Source organism: Fusarium pseudograminearum, chromosome 1 (assembly GCF_000303195.2).
Source record: "Fusarium pseudograminearum CS3096 chromosome 1, whole genome shotgun sequence".
Taxonomy (NCBI): domain Eukaryota; kingdom Fungi; phylum Ascomycota; class Sordariomycetes; order Hypocreales; family Nectriaceae; genus Fusarium; species Fusarium pseudograminearum.
In genome coordinates, this window is record NC_031951.1 from 2,974,071 (window position 1) to 2,993,308 (window position 19,238).

At 47.4% G+C, this 19,238-nt stretch overlaps 6 protein-coding genes across 6 annotated transcripts, besides 2 other annotated features; 2 read left to right on the top strand and 4 right to left on the bottom strand.

The window, feature by feature from the left end:
* Positions 1-383: 383 nt before the first annotated feature.
* FPSE_01429 (uncharacterized protein) lies at positions 384-1,861 on the bottom strand (the record flags this gene model as incomplete). Its single annotated transcript, XM_009254549.1, has 3 exons — positions 384-1,072; positions 1,135-1,603; positions 1,649-1,861. 3 exons carry the CDS (start codon positions 1,859-1,861, stop codon positions 384-386), a joined length of 1,371 nt encoding a protein of 456 aa, XP_009252824.1.
* A 1,012-nt stretch (positions 1,862-2,873) lies between these two features.
* Positions 2,874-2,908: a repeat region.
* A 402-nt stretch (positions 2,909-3,310) lies between these two features.
* FPSE_01430 (uncharacterized protein) lies at positions 3,311-4,636 on the bottom strand (the record flags this gene model as incomplete). The annotated part of the gene is made up of 3 exons (XM_009254550.1): positions 3,311-3,709; positions 3,784-4,357; positions 4,416-4,636. 3 exons carry the CDS (start codon positions 4,634-4,636, stop codon positions 3,311-3,313), a joined length of 1,194 nt encoding a protein of 397 aa, XP_009252825.1.
* A 1,340-nt stretch (positions 4,637-5,976) lies between these two features.
* FPSE_01431 (uncharacterized protein) lies at positions 5,977-6,843 on the top strand (the record flags this gene model as incomplete). The annotated part of the gene is made up of 1 exon (XM_009254551.1): positions 5,977-6,843. One exon carries the CDS (start codon positions 5,977-5,979, stop codon positions 6,841-6,843), a length of 867 nt encoding a protein of 288 aa, XP_009252826.1.
* A 3,640-nt stretch (positions 6,844-10,483) lies between these two features.
* FPSE_01432 (uncharacterized protein) lies at positions 10,484-13,108 on the top strand (the record flags this gene model as incomplete). The annotated part of the gene is made up of 1 exon (XM_009254552.1): positions 10,484-13,108. The coding sequence occupies one exon, from the start codon at positions 10,484-10,486 to the stop codon at positions 13,106-13,108; it is 2,625 nt and encodes an 874-aa protein (XP_009252827.1).
* Positions 10,834-10,965: a microsatellite.
* A 1,256-nt stretch (positions 13,109-14,364) lies between the features above and the next one.
* On the bottom strand, positions 14,365-14,924 carry FPSE_01433 (uncharacterized protein; the record flags this gene model as incomplete). The annotated part of the gene is made up of 2 exons (XM_009254553.1): positions 14,365-14,790; positions 14,847-14,924. 2 exons carry the CDS (start codon positions 14,922-14,924, stop codon positions 14,365-14,367), a joined length of 504 nt encoding a protein of 167 aa, XP_009252828.1.
* Positions 14,925-17,931: 3,007 nt separating this feature from the next.
* FPSE_01434 (uncharacterized protein) lies at positions 17,932-19,186 on the bottom strand (the record flags this gene model as incomplete). Its single annotated transcript, XM_009254554.1, has 2 exons — positions 17,932-18,951; positions 19,001-19,186. 2 exons carry the CDS (start codon positions 19,184-19,186, stop codon positions 17,932-17,934), a joined length of 1,206 nt encoding a protein of 401 aa, XP_009252829.1.
* Between the last annotated feature and the right edge of the window lie 52 nt (positions 19,187-19,238).

Here is a 19,238-nt window from a genome sequence, read left to right on the forward strand (position 1 = left end):
GGGGGGGGCGAAAGGGGAACTTTGCAGAGGATAGCATCGGAATACCCACGATGCCCGGCGTATGGAACCATTTTGGCAGCTCACTTTCGTACTTGGGATTCTGGAACTGGTTGATTGGTTTTGGGGGGCGTTTACGTATGCACCATGCACCATGTACTTTTTGCCTCTTGAGTTTAAACCAGAGGCCATATTATAATCTTGTTATGATAGACAAGGCGTTTGTATTAATTTCTCGTTATGCGTCGTGTCAAAATCGTTACACTTGCTCCTCCATCTTGATGCACCCATCGCTAGTTTCCATATATACATGAAACGAAGTATTCGACAATGCAAATATAGCCACCGATTACATATCCTAAACTAGATCAACCCGTCTCTTTTCCTCACATACGCCTCTCCGCCTCCTGTCTCCTCATCTCATCACGGAAAGCATTACCACCGGTGCCCTGGTGCGAGAAGTTGGCATCGACAGGGCTACCAGCCAAGCTACCGAGACCGTCGCTGTCGGCACGAGCACGCTGAGGAGCATCGCGGTACTCGCCGGGAGGAGGGACGGAAGCATCGAGCTGGATGCCGTTGTCACGGGCACCAAAAATGCGGCGCTTAGCACGACCGGTGTAGCCATGACGGGCGCGGCCAGAGATGTTACCGAGCCCGATGTGGCGGGTCTTGCGGTTCCACAGGAAACCACCGATAATGAGAAGGAGAAGGCAACCAAAGACGACGGGTAGGGCGATGATGAGAGTCTGACCCTCAGGGAGCTTCTCGTTCGCCTTCTCGGGGAAGTCCTGGTCTTGGAGGTAGAGAAATAGAGTCGTGGACTCGGTCTTTTCCAGCGAGTTGTTGCTGTTGCTGTAGAGCGTGAGGGAGATGTTATGCGAGTGCTTGATGTAGTCCGACTTGGCATCGAAAGGCCAGTAGCCCCAAGCAGCGGGGACGGCGGAGTCGGTGAAGTCCTGGTACTTCTCCCACTTCTTGCTTGTGCCGTTGAAGAAGTTGAGACGGGGGGTGATCATGAGGGTGGAGTTGTTAGAGGACTTGGTCTTGTTGAAGTAGTCAGGGTCCCAGGTCACTGTAGCATAGATAGTTAGCAATTGGTCGTGAATTGATGCGCTGATAGCTTTGGCAACTCACCGAAATATGTCCTGCGAGCATCAAGAGTGCTGTTCGCGTAGGGAGAGCAGAAAGGAGCATTATCACCATCCTTGTTGTAGCATCGCGAAAAGACACCCTCGCCGTGCTTGCCAGTCGCCTGAGGGTTGGGAGGCTCGCCAGTGCTGGTGTATATCTTGGCCCAGCTGGTGTAGGTGTAGACGGTGGCAGTGAGGTCGTGGGGAGCAGCGTCAACGATGGACGTGGTACCGTCGACGGTAGTGTACGAGGGAGTGTAGGTCGTGGCAGGCTGCTGCTCGTCATCGACGGTGACCCAAGCGGCGGTCTTGTCGGCTCGCTTCTCGAGAGCGGGAGCATCGGCTTGAAGATCGCGCTCGTAGCGAATGACAGTTGCATTGACGAGGGCCATGAGGCCAATGGAGGCCAAGATCTTGGAAGCGTGCATTGTTTTTGTTTTGTTGCTTGTTCCCTCGGTGATGCCGATCCCTTTCTACAAAACGAATGGAGGAGCTCTTTCTTATGGGACTCTGCACACGAAGAATCGCCGACGGAGAACAAGGGCGACAACGATGTTCGAAAGAAAGTTGAAGATATACGAAGAAGAGAGAAAAAGAAAGGAAAAGAGAGGTAGAAAAGCTGGAACACGGGAGATTTGAATGCCAATGCGATATCCCAGTTCAATCCGAGTCCAGCCCAGGCCAGACAGAGCCAGGAGAAGACCGCCGATCGGGCCGGACGGAAATGCCATGGCCTCAAGGTATCAGAAAAATTGGCCGCTAGAAGCATAAGAGACGAAATTATTAGGTCAGTTTGTGCTATTTAAGTCACACTCTTTAGGCTGTTTTTTTTTGTACACCAAGACTCGAGGGCGCCTACTAGCATGGAGCCAACCACAAGCTGGACTTTTTTCTTCCATTCCCGTTTTCTCATATTTCGCGCAGGTTGATAGTGGGCCTAGCGCGCATTCCCCAGGCGATAGCCAGGGGTTTTACGGGGCTTCATGCATTGGACGCTAGGTACGTACCTACTTATGGCGTGGAGCAATCCATCGCCAAGACTGCCCAGACGGGTGAAGGAAAGATGGTGTTGATGGGAGCTGGGCGTGATGTCATGGTGATAATTTTTAACGGTTGATAACGAGGTCGAGAGAGTATATAAGAGGCCTATGAAGGATAGAGTGTTGGGAGAATATGACTCTGGTGGTTCGGATGGCCAACTCGTGCAATTAAGGGCAAATCACACCCAGGGATCACTGAGCCATCGTTTCTTCCAAAGAAACACAATCGAGACGGGACTCCGAGATTATGAACAGTCCATGCCATAACATCCAAGCATTCCAGGATCTCACATGCGGCAAGCTCGATACATGCTTCGTTTGTCGGTTTGCGATGACAAAGTTGCCTACTTGAGCCATAAGAGACGAAAGTAATGGGTCAGCTTATGATATTTATGATATTTAGACCAAACTTCTTAGACTCTTTATTTTTGTACTCCAATATTCGATAGACCAACATTCCTGCTGCCCATTATCTAGGTACCTAGGAAAGTTGTTGAACCCGTTCTCGCTCGACAGTGAAAATTGAATCAGCATGTATGTACCTGCTAAAATGGCTGCCGTTCATCAAGCGGGTCTATAGACTCTGCAACCTTCCGGTGAGATGGCCGAGTTGGTTATGGCGCCAGGTTAAGGTTAACCTTAACACCAATTTCCTGGTGGAGCAATCCTCCTGGGTTCGAGTCCCAGTCTCATCAAGATTATCTTTTTATCTTTTTATCTTTTTATTTTTTTTTTAATCGTACTGTCTTTCTATTACGATGAATTTAGTACTTTGTTTTTACAGCCCTATGGAATCCGGTATATCACCAAACTTTCACAAGTCTCAGGAAGATCTAGATATGCCTGCGAAGAGTTTCATTAATGCACTGTCAATTTGTAGGTAGAATAGCTGCAAGACTCTTCCCCAAAAAGGTCGAGGATTCGCATGTCGAATCCATGGTCCCAAATCGAGATCGCAATAGTTGAAAGCCACAATGGTAAAGCGGGCCTACAGATCACCTGTAACCTTCAGTAAGATAGCCGACTGTCTATTACAGTATATCCATCGTATCCCTTCTTCAAAGGCTCCATGCCACTCAGCATAACGACAAACACCTACGAGTCTGAAGTAGGATGCCGCTATGTTTTAAGTCTGTGGTCCTATTCCCCCTCGCGTAACTCGGTGAACGTCCCTCCATTATCAAGGCGGTAGCCATAGATACAAGCTCCAAGTCCGCGTCTGCAAGCGGGACAATAGCATTGTCCGCTGGATTCATAGTATACCCTCACTGTACGCAAGTTTGGGCAAGCGCTGATGATGCGGTTGGTAAGATTGACATTCCACTGGACGAGATCATCTTCGTCGAAACTAAGGCTGTCGTCGACATAGTCATTTTCGTCAAATAGGTGCTCACATTCGGCTTCTGATTGCCCTTGTACACCTATGGCGATGGAAAGGGCTAGAAACTCATCGTCAAAGCAGTCTAAATTAAGACCGATGGCAAAATGCTCGACATTAGAACTGTTCAACGCTTGACAGAGCCTGTCAACATCGCTGTCCTAGTCGAAATAATTAGCAAAGTATATCACTATAACAGCATGTCAGTCGCTTACGAAGCATATCAGTCGCTTACGAAGTACCAGTAGCATTGATGGAAGGGTTCGTCAAGGGGCCCCAGGCGTTTACAATGTTTGAGTAGGCGGGATCCATGAATGTACAGATGCTTGAGACCAGGGAAATCCTTCACGGTTTGATGCACCCCATCTATGTATTCTTCAGCCACTAGGCCCATGTTGTAGTGTTCCGAATGGGGCTTGAAGCATAAGGAGAGGGCCTTGAGTGACTGCGGCTGAGCTGAATACATAGACCGGAGATCTAAGTACTCGTCGCTTGTGTCGTTGATGCTTTGGGACCAGGCATTAAGTGACACACTCTTCAGAACGTCACGATCGCAATGGTTGAGAGCAGCAAGAGCGATGGGCGTTGAACATTCCAGGCAGAGTGTTGTGACCGTATTCCATCGAGGGGTCCCGGTCAGAATACGAGCGAATTGAGCACCATTTATAGGAAGACAAAAGCGTCTCTCATCATACAGAATAATCTCCTTGACTTCGACCATCTTCGAGAGACTATCGACAAGGAGCTTAATAGGGTCGGCAGATGATGGGTAAGACTTGCTCCAACCCTGTATGTGAATAGTCGCCTTTCTATACAAGTCAGTTAGCAATTATATCAACTGCGACAATAGTGAGATAATAAGCCTACCTTATACGCTTATGTTTCTCGTCATACTTCTCATCAAGAAAGAACTTGAAGATGGGAGATAGATGATCGATATAGCCGCAAAACTTGACCTCTCTCCAATTGGTTGAGTCAAAGTAGTTGTAGAACTTTTTGCAGGTCAACGAAAGATTCAGGCGATCCTGTTTGGTGAGAAAGGAGCTGATCATGCCGCGACACTCTTGTGGGATTTTGTCCATGGCCATGGCCAAAGGAACGCCGAGGCTACACCTCGGAAGAACAGGCGGATGGAGGTGCAGACGTCTGTATGCCTACTGACAGATCATCTGACAGTAGCGTTAGCCCGAAGGACGTAAATGAAGGGATGCCACGATGTGAGTTTAGTGGTGTTGGAAGGTTGAAAAGATTCTGGTGATGAATGATGCTCCAAATGAGAGAGTCGCCGGTCACCTGCAACTGTGCTGTAAGATAGCGGAGGGAAAATAGGGCAATGCTGCGAAGTAAGGTTAGTGCTGGGTGATATTTTAAAGGAGAAAGTCGCATACATTTTGCAGATGTGCTGTAGTATGTTGTAGGACGAGTGTGATGCAGGAGGATGCAATAGCAAGAGGATGATGATGATGCAAGAGAACGATGCAGCAGCAAGACAATGATGCAGGAGGATGATGATGCTGCTGCACGAGAAGGTTGCAGGTAGAGGATGAGAGGAGAAGAATTTCAGAAAAGAGGAAGGCCAGAAAACCGGCTTCTTTTATACCTACCAATGTGAGTGCAGTGCCAGGTGGCAGTTAATCATTGCAGTCGGCCAAGTGGAGTAATTTCATAATTCTATTATGATTTTATGATTCTCTTTAGGCAAACTCGCATCTTTTTTATAAGTACAGCCCTCAATGCTAAGTGTGTCATAGAAAAAGGAGACTCAGATACTAGAGCTATTGCAAGAGAATACGAGGAGTCAGGGGGGAGGAAGACAACGACTCGATGCTCTAGCCCAGGCGTCTAACGAACCTAATAAGAAGCCTTCAGAGACACCAGAATAGAGAGTGTCTATCAAATGATAATGATTCTGACGACTCTTTTGACACTAAAGTGGTGGCGATCTAGAGGAGACCCAGTGCTGCGTGTTCGTTCATCTACGCCTGTCCCTGAACATCAGGTCCTCTACATCTATTCAGCTTGTCGACAAAGCCTTTTTTGTGTTCATTGTTTTTTGTACCAGACTAACTAAAGTGAGGCATTGTGTTTTCTGCTATCATCTGCTGCCCAAGTAACAAAATGCTATGTTCAACTTTTGGGGAAATGAACATGATCTTTGTTCTCATATTTGCAAAACAAAATGTTTGTATTCTTAACTGGATACTATAATTGGGATAGAGAGAATGCATTAAAAAGGCTTCTTCTATCTGCTAATATTCCTCCTCAGTAGACTAACTCATCATCCACAGATTTGTATTTGCTGACAAGTTCCAAGTTTCTTTACAACCACCGTTAAGCCAGTCTCGACGGTAAACATTGCCTAACCAAAGATCCAAACGACTATTCATCAGTTTAAATCACCCAAAACAGAAATTTTACTTCTATCAACATGTTCTCCTTCTTTCAAAGTCGGATCTCGCCCCCTGGGTTCAAGATCTACATGCCTCTGAGCAGCGACATCGGCGTAGAGCGATACCTCTGCCAGATTAACATCAGGGATCTCGCAAAATGGAAGTATGAGCTTTCCCCAAAGATACGTGCTAATCAGGTGAACAGGTTCTATCAATCTACCGCCGCTATCAAAGGTAAGTGGACTCTAGGAAACTCCTCCTTCTCATTAAATGAGGCCATGGACCCGGTCGAGCATTCGCCTGCCAGTGTGTCCTCGTGCGACTCGGCAATGTACACACTCGAGGAGGCGCGTCTTTTCATGCCTGGAGAAGAGAGTCAGATCAACGCCGAGATCATCGCGGAGCGGATGAAAACGAATCTGATCCTCGAAGGTAAGTTGATTCCTCCCCCTTGTCGCGACTATGAAGGTGATCTTGCTGTTTTCTTTCACGCCATGGCCATCAAGGAAGAACGCGAGAGAGCTCGCCGTACTGTACTTGGAAGGGTCAAAGAAAATTTACACTCTCGTCTTGCTAGAGATGCTCCCAAGGGCTGGGAGCATCTACACCCCATCATCTACGATGGACAGCAAGAGTATCACGGGTTCAAAAAATTCCCTCGGTATCACGCTAACCAGAGAGCTTACCTCGTCACTCGAGAGTTCAGGGACGGTATTTATATCGCGACCGCGATTCGAAACCTCAGCGCTTGCTCCCAGAGGGAGATTGTGAGGCTGCTTGATGGGATTGAAGACCAAGGACGGGATGATATAATCTATGTGGCCAACCAAGGTGAGGAGATTCCCTACTACTTCGAGAGCGAGGATCCTGATTTCATTGAATGGATAGGGACTCGTTTGGTATGAATGAGTATGGGAAAGGGATTATGGTAGGGGCAAGGATAAGGAGTTGAAGGATGAATTTGTATAGGAATAAAAAATGCATTGATGGTGAACATCTATACCCAAGATACCAACTATATATATTGTGATCTTAACCCGTATGTTCTAGATATCTCATAAATTCAAGACTTAAGCCAACATTGAATACACCCAGGTACTCCCTTTGGTCATAAGGTAGGCTCAAGTCAACATAAAGGGCCAGAATTGGGCAGCTGGCAAGCACTTTATTCTGAACTGCTCTGCCACTGTGATTCACTGTCAAGCGGATAATTAACGAGCGCTGATTTACGAAAGCCTAGATTGCTGCCTGGTTCAATCTGCATACATCCATCTGCTTGTGGATTCCTTCTCCTCCCCTCGCTGCAACTTGACTTTATAGACCATCTTGCACACTATCTACGATGGACAATTCCAGTTCAATTTTCGCCTTCAATGATTCAAATGTTTCCTACAATACAGGCAAACCCAACCGAACCGAGTTCCAGTCCATCCGCATAGAAAAAGTTATAAAAGACAGTACAGCAGCTGCAGAATGTACACGACAGCCATGCTATCTCATCGAGCAACAAGAACACGCTCGCAAAGCCCTAGACCTTAGTGATGCTCCTATGTAAGCACTGATTTTCTATTTGCAAGTGCATAAGCTAATATAAGACAGTGAAAAAGTAGTTGGTAGTTGGAGAGTATCTACCAGGAATGCTGCCTAGTTTCAACCATAAAGACCTTCCGGAGAACCCAGGTGATTTCAAACAAAGAAAACACCGCTACTTGGCAACGAGAGACAGGACTGCTCTCATTTTCCGAATGGTCAGCGATCATAGGAATATCTTTTACCGTTTATTGAAATGTAAGGACGGACTCTGGACTGCTGGCCCCTTATCCGTAGAGATCAACGAACACATCTTCTTCTACCGCGAATTTGTGCGCGACGTTACAGATACACAGAAAACCCACCGATCTATCAAATATAGAATGAACACCCAAGTAGAAGCAGTGAGGGTCTCCAACACCTACACTAGAAACCGCATCAACGGTTCCAACAACAAAAACCACACCAATGGCGCCGACGACGAGAACTATACTAGTGATCCTAACTTCACTAATGGTTCTAACGATGAGAGCCATACTGACGATTCTAGCAACTCTGCACAAGCACCTATCTCTAGGGTTGAGCCTAATATTGTTATGCAAGAACAAGAAGATACCGATAATCTTCTTCTTACACGGGCTGCAGAGGATGTGTGCGCTTTGCTTCGGACCGCTAACCATTCCGCTCGCAATCATCCGGTCCCACGGAAGAGCATTGATATTTTCGAAAAACTGTTTCGCCGACAAATTGTTGACGAGGGTGCTAAAGCTGTGGCTGAACAATGTGTGGTATGTTTTGCAGTTAGGGGCGAGAGCAAGAGGAGGAAATAACTAACAGATACATATCTAGGCGCTATGGAACCATGACTGTCCATTACCGGCCATTTCAGCACTGGCACAGAGCGTCTGTAATGGTGCATTAGGTCAGATAGATGAGGAAGCTTACCTGGCACGAACTTTGATCTACAAGTTTTGCACTCTCTACGAGGTGATAGGCAGTATTGCCGACCACAATACGCTCGCCCTGAAAGCTTACCTACTCACTACGAAAACTGTCGACAGGCCGTACATGCACGATGCTACAAAACAGGAGGAGAGCGTCAAGATTCTGGATACCATGCTCAACATCCAGAACTTACAGATCAAATCGATTGACGAGACGCGAGAAGCTGATAGGGCACGGGTTCCCGATTTGTCCGAGCTGCTTGACAAGCTTGTAAGCCACATGGGCCATCCCTATGTAGTGGAAAGGGCAAAGGAAATATTGGCCTCGCAGGGAGTCAGGCATGACAGAACCATGGGAAAGGTTGCGGACATGATCAAAACAGGACACGAGGGTTCGACAACGCTGCGGGAGACCTTGGCAGGTCACAGCGGCGAGTGCGAAGACAGTGATGAGAGTGATGAGAGCGATGAGAGTGATATCGGGATGTCTTAGGGTTAGACCGAGAGAGACTGGGGGGTTGCTGTTACATTGTGCATACAATATGTGCTATGAATATGATACCCTCACCTGGAGCCACTATGGGTCTAAAGGTCAGACAGGGAAAGATTTTACTGGGAATTTGTTATAATACTTGGGATTTCCAGGTAAAGGTACTTTCAACTCTTGTTAAACAAAAACGGGACCAGACATCATGGTTTACAAGCCTGTGCTGTGCATATTAGTAGACAATGTTTTATAAGGGTAACCTGGTGATGCAGGGTCCGGTTGTTAGGTATATTGTGGATGGATGTCTATTTCGTTTAGAATTATCGTTCATGCCCCTTGTTGATATCACAATCATTTAAGGTATAAGCAGTGACCATTGACACTGGGGAAAGCCAGATCCTTGCTTAGCTTGTTAAAATGCATAACATACATGACGAACAGTGCCGTTAATAGTTTGCATATTCATTTAGTGCATAATCAAGTCCAAAGGCACGAGATTAGGCCGAATGTTGTGGAAGAAGACTTGAGAATGCCGCGTGGCAGATGTGAGGGTTGACCATGACATGTTTTCTTGGTGGAGATAACTTCAAGTTGGTTCCTACCTTAGTAGCTAGCACAAGACAAAACAACATTGGCTGTTGGTTTGTTTTTGCTAGTTTCACGTCATGAACTCTAGTATCCCTGTAGACTACAACTATAGTTCTCACAGAACAAGGTTATGTTGACTCAATTGACCCTTGGATTGACCTACAAAACTCACGATCCAATGCCTCGTCTATTGGTTCTTGTCGAGTTAACAAGAGATTTGAGATTTATCGAAGCTGGCTGGTGGTCTGAAACGTGAGGGCGTTACCCCACTAATGGCCACGCCTGTCGAACGCTGCCACATGTTCAGTGGGCTTGTTTTGGTGAGTTTCTCCCCTGTAAATATGGGGTAATGTAGTGGATCTGGAGCTGTTCGATGATCCGAGGCGGGTAGGCGGGAGGCAACTGACGATGTAAATGCTGTAGCAAAACGTGGGACTCAAGATTAACGAATCGTTTCTTGATCCAAACCATGTCTCATATAGTGGAACTCAGTGATGTACACTCTGATAGAAACCCAACTGCCCACTCTGTGATGTACTACCAAGCATGGATGCATCTCACTGTCCTCTCAGGCAGGTTACTAAGAGAATAGGGACTTGAAGTAGTACAGACGAAATCATTAGTCCACTCTTAGGCTATACATACACTAAGAGTAATCTAATATTTATATCAACCACTAAATCAGTTGATGCATCTGCAACTGCTGCAAGCTACTGTACCTACTAGTGGACTTTCGGCAGCCCCAAAATTCTTCCAACAATGGATCAACCCACCTTTTGATCGTGCGAGACGAGACGCCTCTGGATGATCCATCCGCTTTCATATCATCGTGATTGGCGAGCCTTCCACTTTGCCGCCAGTCCGGGGCGGTGACAGCTGTTCGTGTGTGTTTTTGTTTATTCTGTCTTGTGTTTCTGCCTCTTTCCCCTGCATATACTGCCTTTCTGGTTCACCAATGGAGATTCATTCGTCTTGCAACACCATCAATCAATCATCATGACCGACAGACGTAGTCGTCGTGACCGCGATCGCGAGAGCCTTCGAGTACCCCGCGCTCGACCCCACCGCAGCTCAAGGAACTCATCCGTCCGCTCTTCAGCACGCTCCTCGGCCAACTACGAAGAACCTCGTCATCGTCATCCTTCGACCGGTCCAACTTCTTATCCAGCAGCTGCTCCAGCTCCTTATCCTACCAATAGTCCTTATTCCTATCCATCAGCCGCGAATTCTGCTCGATCGCTAAGAGCTGCCTCGTCTCGCTTTTCTCTCAATGAGCAGTTCGCTGCTACTCGGCAAGACTTCAACCTCTGGGACGATGATGCAAGTTCCATCTATGACCAAGGGATCAACGAAGATGACGAGGAGGACGATGATGAAGATGAGGAAGACGAAGACAAGGATGGGGACAAAGATGAGGACGAGGACGAGGAAGACTCTGATGATGACGACTCCGACGATGAAGACTCAGAAGACGACGAAAAGGCTGCTCTAAGCTCGACAGAAGGAAATGACGATACATTGCATGAAATCAGCAATGCACCCCCCGTTCTGCAGGCTTCGGATTCCAACTTTTATGACCTCTTCTGCCTCCCACAAGGCACACAGGAGCTCTCGCAACAGCAGATCCGAAACGCATACTACCGCCTCTTTGTTCTCTTTTACCCCGACAGTTATCCTGCACATCTGCGTCCAGTTGCTCGCCAACAATTCCTCCGAGTCCAAAATGCTTTTGAAACGCTCATTGACCCAGTGCGCCGAGCACAATATGACGTGGACCAGTTCCTGCAAGCTGAAGAAACGGGAGCAGTAAAGTCGGAGTACGAAACCGCGTTTGATGAAGCTGTTCGGGACCGCATACAGGGCAGTATCAGTACCAACTCCGATTTGGGTGTTCGACTGGATGCATCTGAGTCTACCAGTGGCCGCCCAAAACTCCAGATCCTGGACTTTGCTCTCAGCCATTCCGTCACGATCGAGCTTCCAGGAGTACAGAAGTTAGTGCAGCCCCAAATTGCCCGGGTAGAGAGTTTTGCTTCAAAGAACGAAAAGGAGGCAGCCGAGAGTCTGTCACAGCCTGGTATTCAAGTAGCTACACCCACAGTTACTATTACTGGATCTACTTATGGTATCTCAAAGGATCTCTCATCAGTGCCAACATCACTCTTGTGTGATCGGTACCAGCCTCTTCTGCCCCTGACAATTTCGAGACATAGACTTATGCAGCTTGTCGAGAACAAATTTGCACCATTGGCCACTCTTCAGTACAGACAAGAGTTCCTCAACCGCAAGCTCTCACCATCGCCAGAGAAGTTTAGGTGGATAAAGACAGCTGTTGAGCTCGAGGCGGATGTTTTGCCTGAGCTTACCGCTAGGAGCCGCCTCTACCACCACTTCCTACTGCCCAAGTTCACTGAGCCTACCATTGCTGAAGCTAGCATACAATCTCCGCGGGATTCTACTGAGTTTCAACCCCGTGTTGCTCTTGGGCTTTATCAGAATCTGCGCCACGGAACTGGCTTCCTGCGCGCGGATAGTGGCGACTGGGCCTTTGGTACCGAACAGTACTCTCGATTCTTCTCTGAGCACTCAACGATAAACCCGGATTTCTTCAATGCCGAAGCACCCGGGGCCACTCCCAGCATTGAACTAGGGTTCCGAACGGGACAATCCGACCGATTGCCTGCCCCAGGTTCCTCGGATACCCCTGGTGACGAGGGTGGGATTCGAGGTCTCGACTACGAGATTAACACATGCCAGCATGGAACATGGGCTATCTCTGCTTCTGCCTCGCCTGTTTCAGCAGCGGGTGCTATAAGATACAGCAAGGACCTTGTTCTGCCTTTCCAAGCTCCGCCAACGTCATTAGACCCAGGCATGCCTGCAGCAGCACGCCTGGAAGCAGAGCTCTGCTCAAACAGATTCCAGGATCAATACTTGGCTGTCCGTAACCTCTGGTCTGTTGGTCGTTTTGCACGCATCGGTATCGAAGTTGGTATGAGCATACACAATCTCCATCTCTCCGTTTACTGGTCTCGCCTTGGTCAACGTCTGAGTGTCCCCTTGCTCATCGCTCCGCGGTCACTACTCGGACCCGATATACTCTTCTGGGCTGGTGCATTGCCGTTCGCCGGTCTTGCCGCAGTGCAACTTGGTCTTAGCTACCGCCGTCAACAGACTGCGCGCTCGCATCGACGTAGTCGTTTAGACATCGCCTCTACCGACAAGCCAGTCGCCATCGCCCAGCACCGATTTGAAGCGGACAGCATCACCACACTTCTTGCACAGCCTGTTGAAGTTCGGCAGAAGGGCCAGATGACCCTCAAAGGCCTTGTGATCCTCAGTGCAAGGTTCGGTATCCCTAGTGAAGATGGCTCACTCGTCCCAGGCGACGAAGTTGCTGATGTGACTGTTGCCGTTGCGGCTTTGATCAGTGAACCTTCTTACGCCAACGGACCTGCCCTTGTCATTCCCCAAGGGGTGCGTAAGAGCCGCTTGCCAGGTTTCTGGGACCCTGCGCCTGGCCAGGATAAGGTTCTCCGTGTTGAGTACCAGTTCAAGGGCAAGGCGGGCTCTATTGAGGTCAGCAATCGTGATGAACTTGTTCTTCCACCGCAAGCTTGAACCATCGAGCTTGTTTTTTTTTTTGTCTCGAAGCGCAAATAGAAAAAAACATGTGCTATGAAGATTGATGAAAATTTGAAGACGAAACGAGAGTTATGATAAGAAAAAAGGGAAAACGGTGTCGGAAAATGGATGATATATGATTGCATACATAGGGTGTTGTATCATGGCGACTGTACTACAGATTATTCGTTTAGCGAACAGAAACGTATAAACATTCAAAGAATAGCATAAACATTGTTTTTAACTCAAGTTACAATACGTCGTGATTGATCCTTGCCAAGATAGAAGAGCCCTTAAGAGTATCAGAAAAATTGGCCGCTGAAAGCATAAGAGAGGAAATTAATAGGTCATCTTATCAATGAAGTCAATGAAGTACTCATTCGATCTGTGAAGAGATATGAGTATAACTGTAAAAAATAAAATAAAATACTACAACATTATGTAAGGAACTGTAGGATAGGTCATCTTATGCTATTTAGACTATTACTCTTTAGGCCATTTATTTTTATATACTAAGACTCCAGAGATTGACTCTTCTGCTACCTACTGGAGAGCTTATATATACTATATAAGAAGAGAACGAATAACTATCAGGGAAAGATACAGAATTCATGAAAGATCATGGATATTTATTTCAACCAGATGTCCTCTCACTTGGAGAGACTGGACCATCCTATTTGCAACTGGCTCTTTCTCTCAACTACATAGTCCAACGGAAGTAGATAGCAGCAGTTGTATATTGCTCAGTAAAAGCGGTTGCTGAAGTGACTGCTGACTTTGATTGATTCTCAAGTAGCTTTCTCATTTCCAAGTCGCCACAGGCTTGGATGGGTTCCTAGCTTGCCGACTTCATACCTGGAGAGTAGTTTTTCGCTACAGAATTAAGTCAGGACCTGATCAGGGTTGCGGACCGGATAATGATATACTCTTTTGCGTTTTTTATGAATCTCTCATGTCGAGTTGTACATAAGCCAATCCGATCTCATGATGCGACGTTCGTGGGCCTGACACAATGCAATTACAGTAGTCCTTCTTTTGGGGGGCTACTGGGTAGCAGAAAAGTTGACCCCCCAAGTCTTGGGGTACAGAAATAAACAGCCTAATGGCATAGTCTAAGCAGCATAAGATGGCCTACTAATTTCGTCCCTTATGCTCTTAGTGGACAATTTTTCTGATACCCTGAGGGGTGGTATTGCGCATAAAGTCGTGCCATCAAAGTATCTCCGGAAAAGTAGTAGAAGTATACGCAAGTCTCAACCAGCAAGCGGATTGGCGTGAATCGTCACGTTTTCGATACGAACTGGCTCCTTCGGTCTGTTCTTTCGATCAACTTCGACAGCCTCCATCTTGGCCAGCGTCGCCAGACCCTCATCTCCGATCACACGTCCAAACACAGTGTTGAGCCCATCCAGATGTGGCGCCTTGTCGAATGTGATGAAGAACTGCGATCCGTTCGTCCCGGGTCCCTTGTTGGCCATTGAAAGCACACCTCGCGCGCCGTGTCGCAACGCAGGTCGGATCTCGTCTTCGAATGCGCCTCCCCAAATACTGCGTCCGCCTTTAGGATTCTCGGGAGGGTTCGGTGTTGCGGGGGCGCCTGTCTGGGCCATGAACTTGGGGATGACGCGGTGGAATGGGGATTTATCGTAGTAGCCTGAGCCGCAGAGGGCGAGGAAGTTCTGGTAGGTGTTAGTCCAGGGTGCATGCAATTGCAAGTTTGACTTTGTTGACGAACCTCTGCTGTTTTGGGGACGCTTTCGCAGTATACCTCTACTTTTATGCCGCCGTGCGACGTGTGTAGTGTGACTGACATGACTTTTGTATGTGGGTGTGGTTGTTATGTCGAATGAAGTCGCATCGAGAAAGTTGGAGGGATGGTATTCTACGAGGCGTGGTGTTGATTCTCTAGGTTGTGTATGATTGGACAAAAATTGTAGATGCCGATGACTAACGTTTTCAACGACATACACTGCCTACTAACTTACCAAGGGAGGCCATATTTCTATAAGCAAATGTCCATAATGTTTCAATTGTGAATATAGTCAACTGACTTTAAGATAAATATGCAATTACTTTGTAACTTATATGGTGTCCTCCTTAATACATTTAGGCATGCTGGGTTGTTGATACTGTGATGAGACTGACAGCCAAACATCCCACCCAGGATTCAACAATACTCTATCTAATTCTGAAAACGACATCAATACTGTATCGAAGCTAATCTCAGATTCAGGACGTCTTTGTAGCTGCACATTATATCAGGAAACCTGAACACTGCTCACGCGCGAGAAGCTTGTCCATCATGAACCTTGCATAAAACAGCCAGCGAATAAGAGTCTCAAGCGACACAGCATAACTCAACCTATGCTCGCCCGCCACATTACATACATCGGATGTGGCTTGCTGTGGCGTCTGTTCGCTACACGCCCCCTTCTTCCATGTTGTATATAATAGTCGGTGTTATTTACATACAAACTGCACAATATGTGAAAAGACGGTGTGCGATTGTTTGTTGTTGCAGTCTCGCGTCGTGGGATTTTTAATCTCCGTCCCAGCCATGCAGTTTCTCCCCGGGTGGAGAAGTTGTAATTTCATAGGCTTTATTCGCTTTCGGCCGAGTCAACTATTGCTACCCTACATGAACAAGAACTGGATCAATGCGCGCCTCGTCAATGCGGTGAGCACTCCCTCACAGTTGACTTATGCGGTGTATCTGTGCTGTTTTGGCTTTTCATCTGGTCTTTGTTTATACTACACGTGTTAGTTATGCGGTTTCGACTAGTATCGTTCTAAAATACGAGTCTAGAAGCTGTGTCTTTACCGTCATTTTGTAGACTTACACCGTTGCACGGGTTCCTGCAGAGTGAGGCATGGAACGGTCTTTGCTAGCTTGACGGGTGATATGCCGCCAAAATAAGACAGAAAATCATCAAAGATTTGGCTAGTAAATGATGATCCTCAGCTATGGGGATCGTCGAAGTCAGCAATTCGGAATCCGTGTCTTGTCTCGGAGGGAGGAAACAGGACAAGAACCCTGTGGCATTCTCACCACCTACACTTAGACGTGAGGAACATGGACGAACCAACAAAGACAAATACAAACACAAGCTGAACCGTTGCTTCCGACTCATGAGACATGCATGCATCCCAGCATCCGTTTATTATTTCCATACCCATTTTCCAGGATGCTGGTTCGTAGGAATGTGAAAAGGTCCAAGCCTCCTGGTAATGTGATCTGAAGAGACACCACACCTTATCACGGCCCAGGAATGTAGGCTCTAGCGCCTTATACACTATGACACGACGTATCTGTGCTTTGACGACCGGCAGCCAAGATTAGCAGTTCCAGGTACACCGCCAATAGTATCGGATTTGATCGTTAAATGCCAACATGCATTATCCAGGGGGCCAAGCCTTAGGAACCTACCTCCCTTACTCCAAGACCGCAAAGTACAAAGTTAAGTTATTCAATACGCTACTAATATGTATCATGCCCTACATCAGTAGTTCTATGCATGTGTGACTCCTAGTCAGGGGTTCTGAATGGAGCGCCGTTAGGGAAAAGAAAAAGGGACAAGAAAGCGACAGCCATTTGGCGTCTGTCCCGAAATTACAGACTCCCCACAGTAGGAAATTCCCCTGACGTCAATGTGCTTTCCAACCTCCACTTGGTGAATCGACGATCTAGACCTCTTCTGCCTAAGAAAAGTGAACACAGAATTCAGAGTCAAAGAGAGTTAGAAGTCTGAAAGTCAGTCAGGAGCCAGACAAAAAGAGAGATACGGCTGAGCCCAAAAGCGCCCATGACCAAGTATGGACTTGTTCAAATCAGATCACAAGGAACAATTAATTGCGGTAGCGACAGTCATGGATGCTGTTTACAGTCATCATGATTGTCATTGGAATGAAGAAATTGAGAAATGAATACGATTTGGAACAGTTCAAAGTTAAAGAATTTTTACTTCTTTTTTTGTGCCTGTCTTTGTTACGTACAACTACCTATACACAGGACAGGGGGCTGCTTTTGAAGAGAGGAACCATAGTCCAAACTTCGTAAATCCAACCAAAGGCACTAGTAAATGCCAAAATCCCTCCCCCGAGACCAACTACCAGTCGGCTTTCCCGACTGAACTCCATGTGGTCCCGTACACCTTTAGAAGAATTATGCAGACGTATCGTGTGCTGCAGTCGTGAAGAGTAGGCTCGCCTCATCGTACCAGACCGAGGTCAAGACACCATCGTCCCCGTTTTAATAAAACAGGTCGGTCCATAGACCGCCTTTTCCCATAACCGGGAGGGTATCCTTTTATCCACTGCGAGGGACCTTTTGGTGCATTCTCGGTCTCCTTTTCGTTCTCTGATATCCGTGTCGTCGAGAAGGCTCCTCAACTGTAAATCTATGTCGCCAACCAGTTTACCCCGGATGGAAACCTGTTGTAGGACCTTTTCGGGGTATGCGGATTCTTTCCACACCGGGGGAGCAAGTCGTATGGAGCCTAATAAAATAAAATGCAGAAAATTTGCTGAAAAATTGAAGAAAGGGGTATGATCCGCGTATTCCTTTTTTTGGTGCCGCTAGACTTGATGTTGATAAGAAAAATGTTGTTGAATCGCGAAAAAAAAAATGGAAACAAGTCGCTAAATGCCAAAAAAAAAGAGAGAGAAAACATATGTGAAAGATCATTCTGTTGTGCGACCATGCAATGATTTCGAACAAGTAATAGAATGTCGCAAAAGATTGTGTATGAAAAGGCAAAGTGATGTACATGGGTGAACGTTGAGGTCGAATTGTCCGATTCAATATCTTGTCATGAAGAGCATTATTGGTTCATGCCATGCTGGTTAACGTATCCGACGTATTGGCTTTGTTGTTGCTGTTGTTGTTGACCATATACTGCCGCATGGTGAGGAGGCGTGGGAGTGACTGGGCATCGAGGAGGCAGGACATATGATTCCTTGGCCAAGTTGTGGTTACCCATCAGAGTGTTACCGTCCGGGGTGATCGGGGGAGTTAGATATCCATCGAACCCCATCGCGCTGTGCCCTTTTGAAGGCGTGCTGTAGATGTTGCTTGTGTGCTTGTTGATAGGCTCGGCAAGGGGGGTCGCAGGGTTGGCGCTGGCAGCTCGACGGGCGATGGCAGCTTGCTCAGCCATGAACTCAGCAAGCTTCTGGGATACGCGAGAAAAACCTGTCGTCGAGTACTTGCGGGCGAGTGTGGGTGAAGGCTGGTGAAGGTGGTGCGATAGAGTAATCAAGGTAACGTTCTCTGTTTGATCCCAACCACCATCGTTAACTTCTGTGCGACCGAGGATGGCACGAGCAAGTGCAAGCGAAGATCGAGCCAGGACTGAAGGCTTAGTGGAGACAAAGTCGCGGTGGTACAGAGCGATCTCACAGAGGTAAGCAGCCATGTGCGCAACCTCCTGGTCATCACCCTCTTCCGCCACCATGAGTTGAGAGAAGAAGTCGACGGTAGGGTGACCAATGATCCAGTCGAGGGTGTTGAGGACGTGCATCTCCATCTGGGTGAACATGCCAGCATCATAGAGGCCGCAGCACATGTTGTTGAGCTCGTGAATTTGGGGAACGCGATCCTTCTTGTCTCCGTACTTGGCAGCGATGAGTAGGGCGGCGCATCCAACCAATTGGTAGTGTTGCTTATACACAACTCGCTTTGAGCAGTATCGGTCCAGTAGGTTGACAGTCAGGAAGAGAGTTTCAGGTAACAGGCCGAAGGCGGCGTGAGCCTCGATGAGGAAGTCGATCAAGTAAGGTCGCATAAACCATTGGATCTCGCGTTGCATATCGATGAGGGAAGCGTCAGGTAGAGTCTCATCCTGTTACTGGTTAGCATATGAGATGTGCGAGAATATCATCTCTACGTACCTCCATTTGTCGCATATGCTGCATGATATCCTCGAGGTATTCGTCACCTGCTAACCGTGAGAGTTCGACACCAATGATATCTTGTCGTTGACGGGCCATCATTCTCGCTGCCTCTTGGGCTGTGATTCTGTGTTGAGGTTCATCGGACTCGACGAAGAAGGTGTCGTCATGTTGAGAGTAAGCCATGTTGGGCAATGTTGATTTGTCGGATAGTGTTGATGAGTGTCAGTAGTCTTGT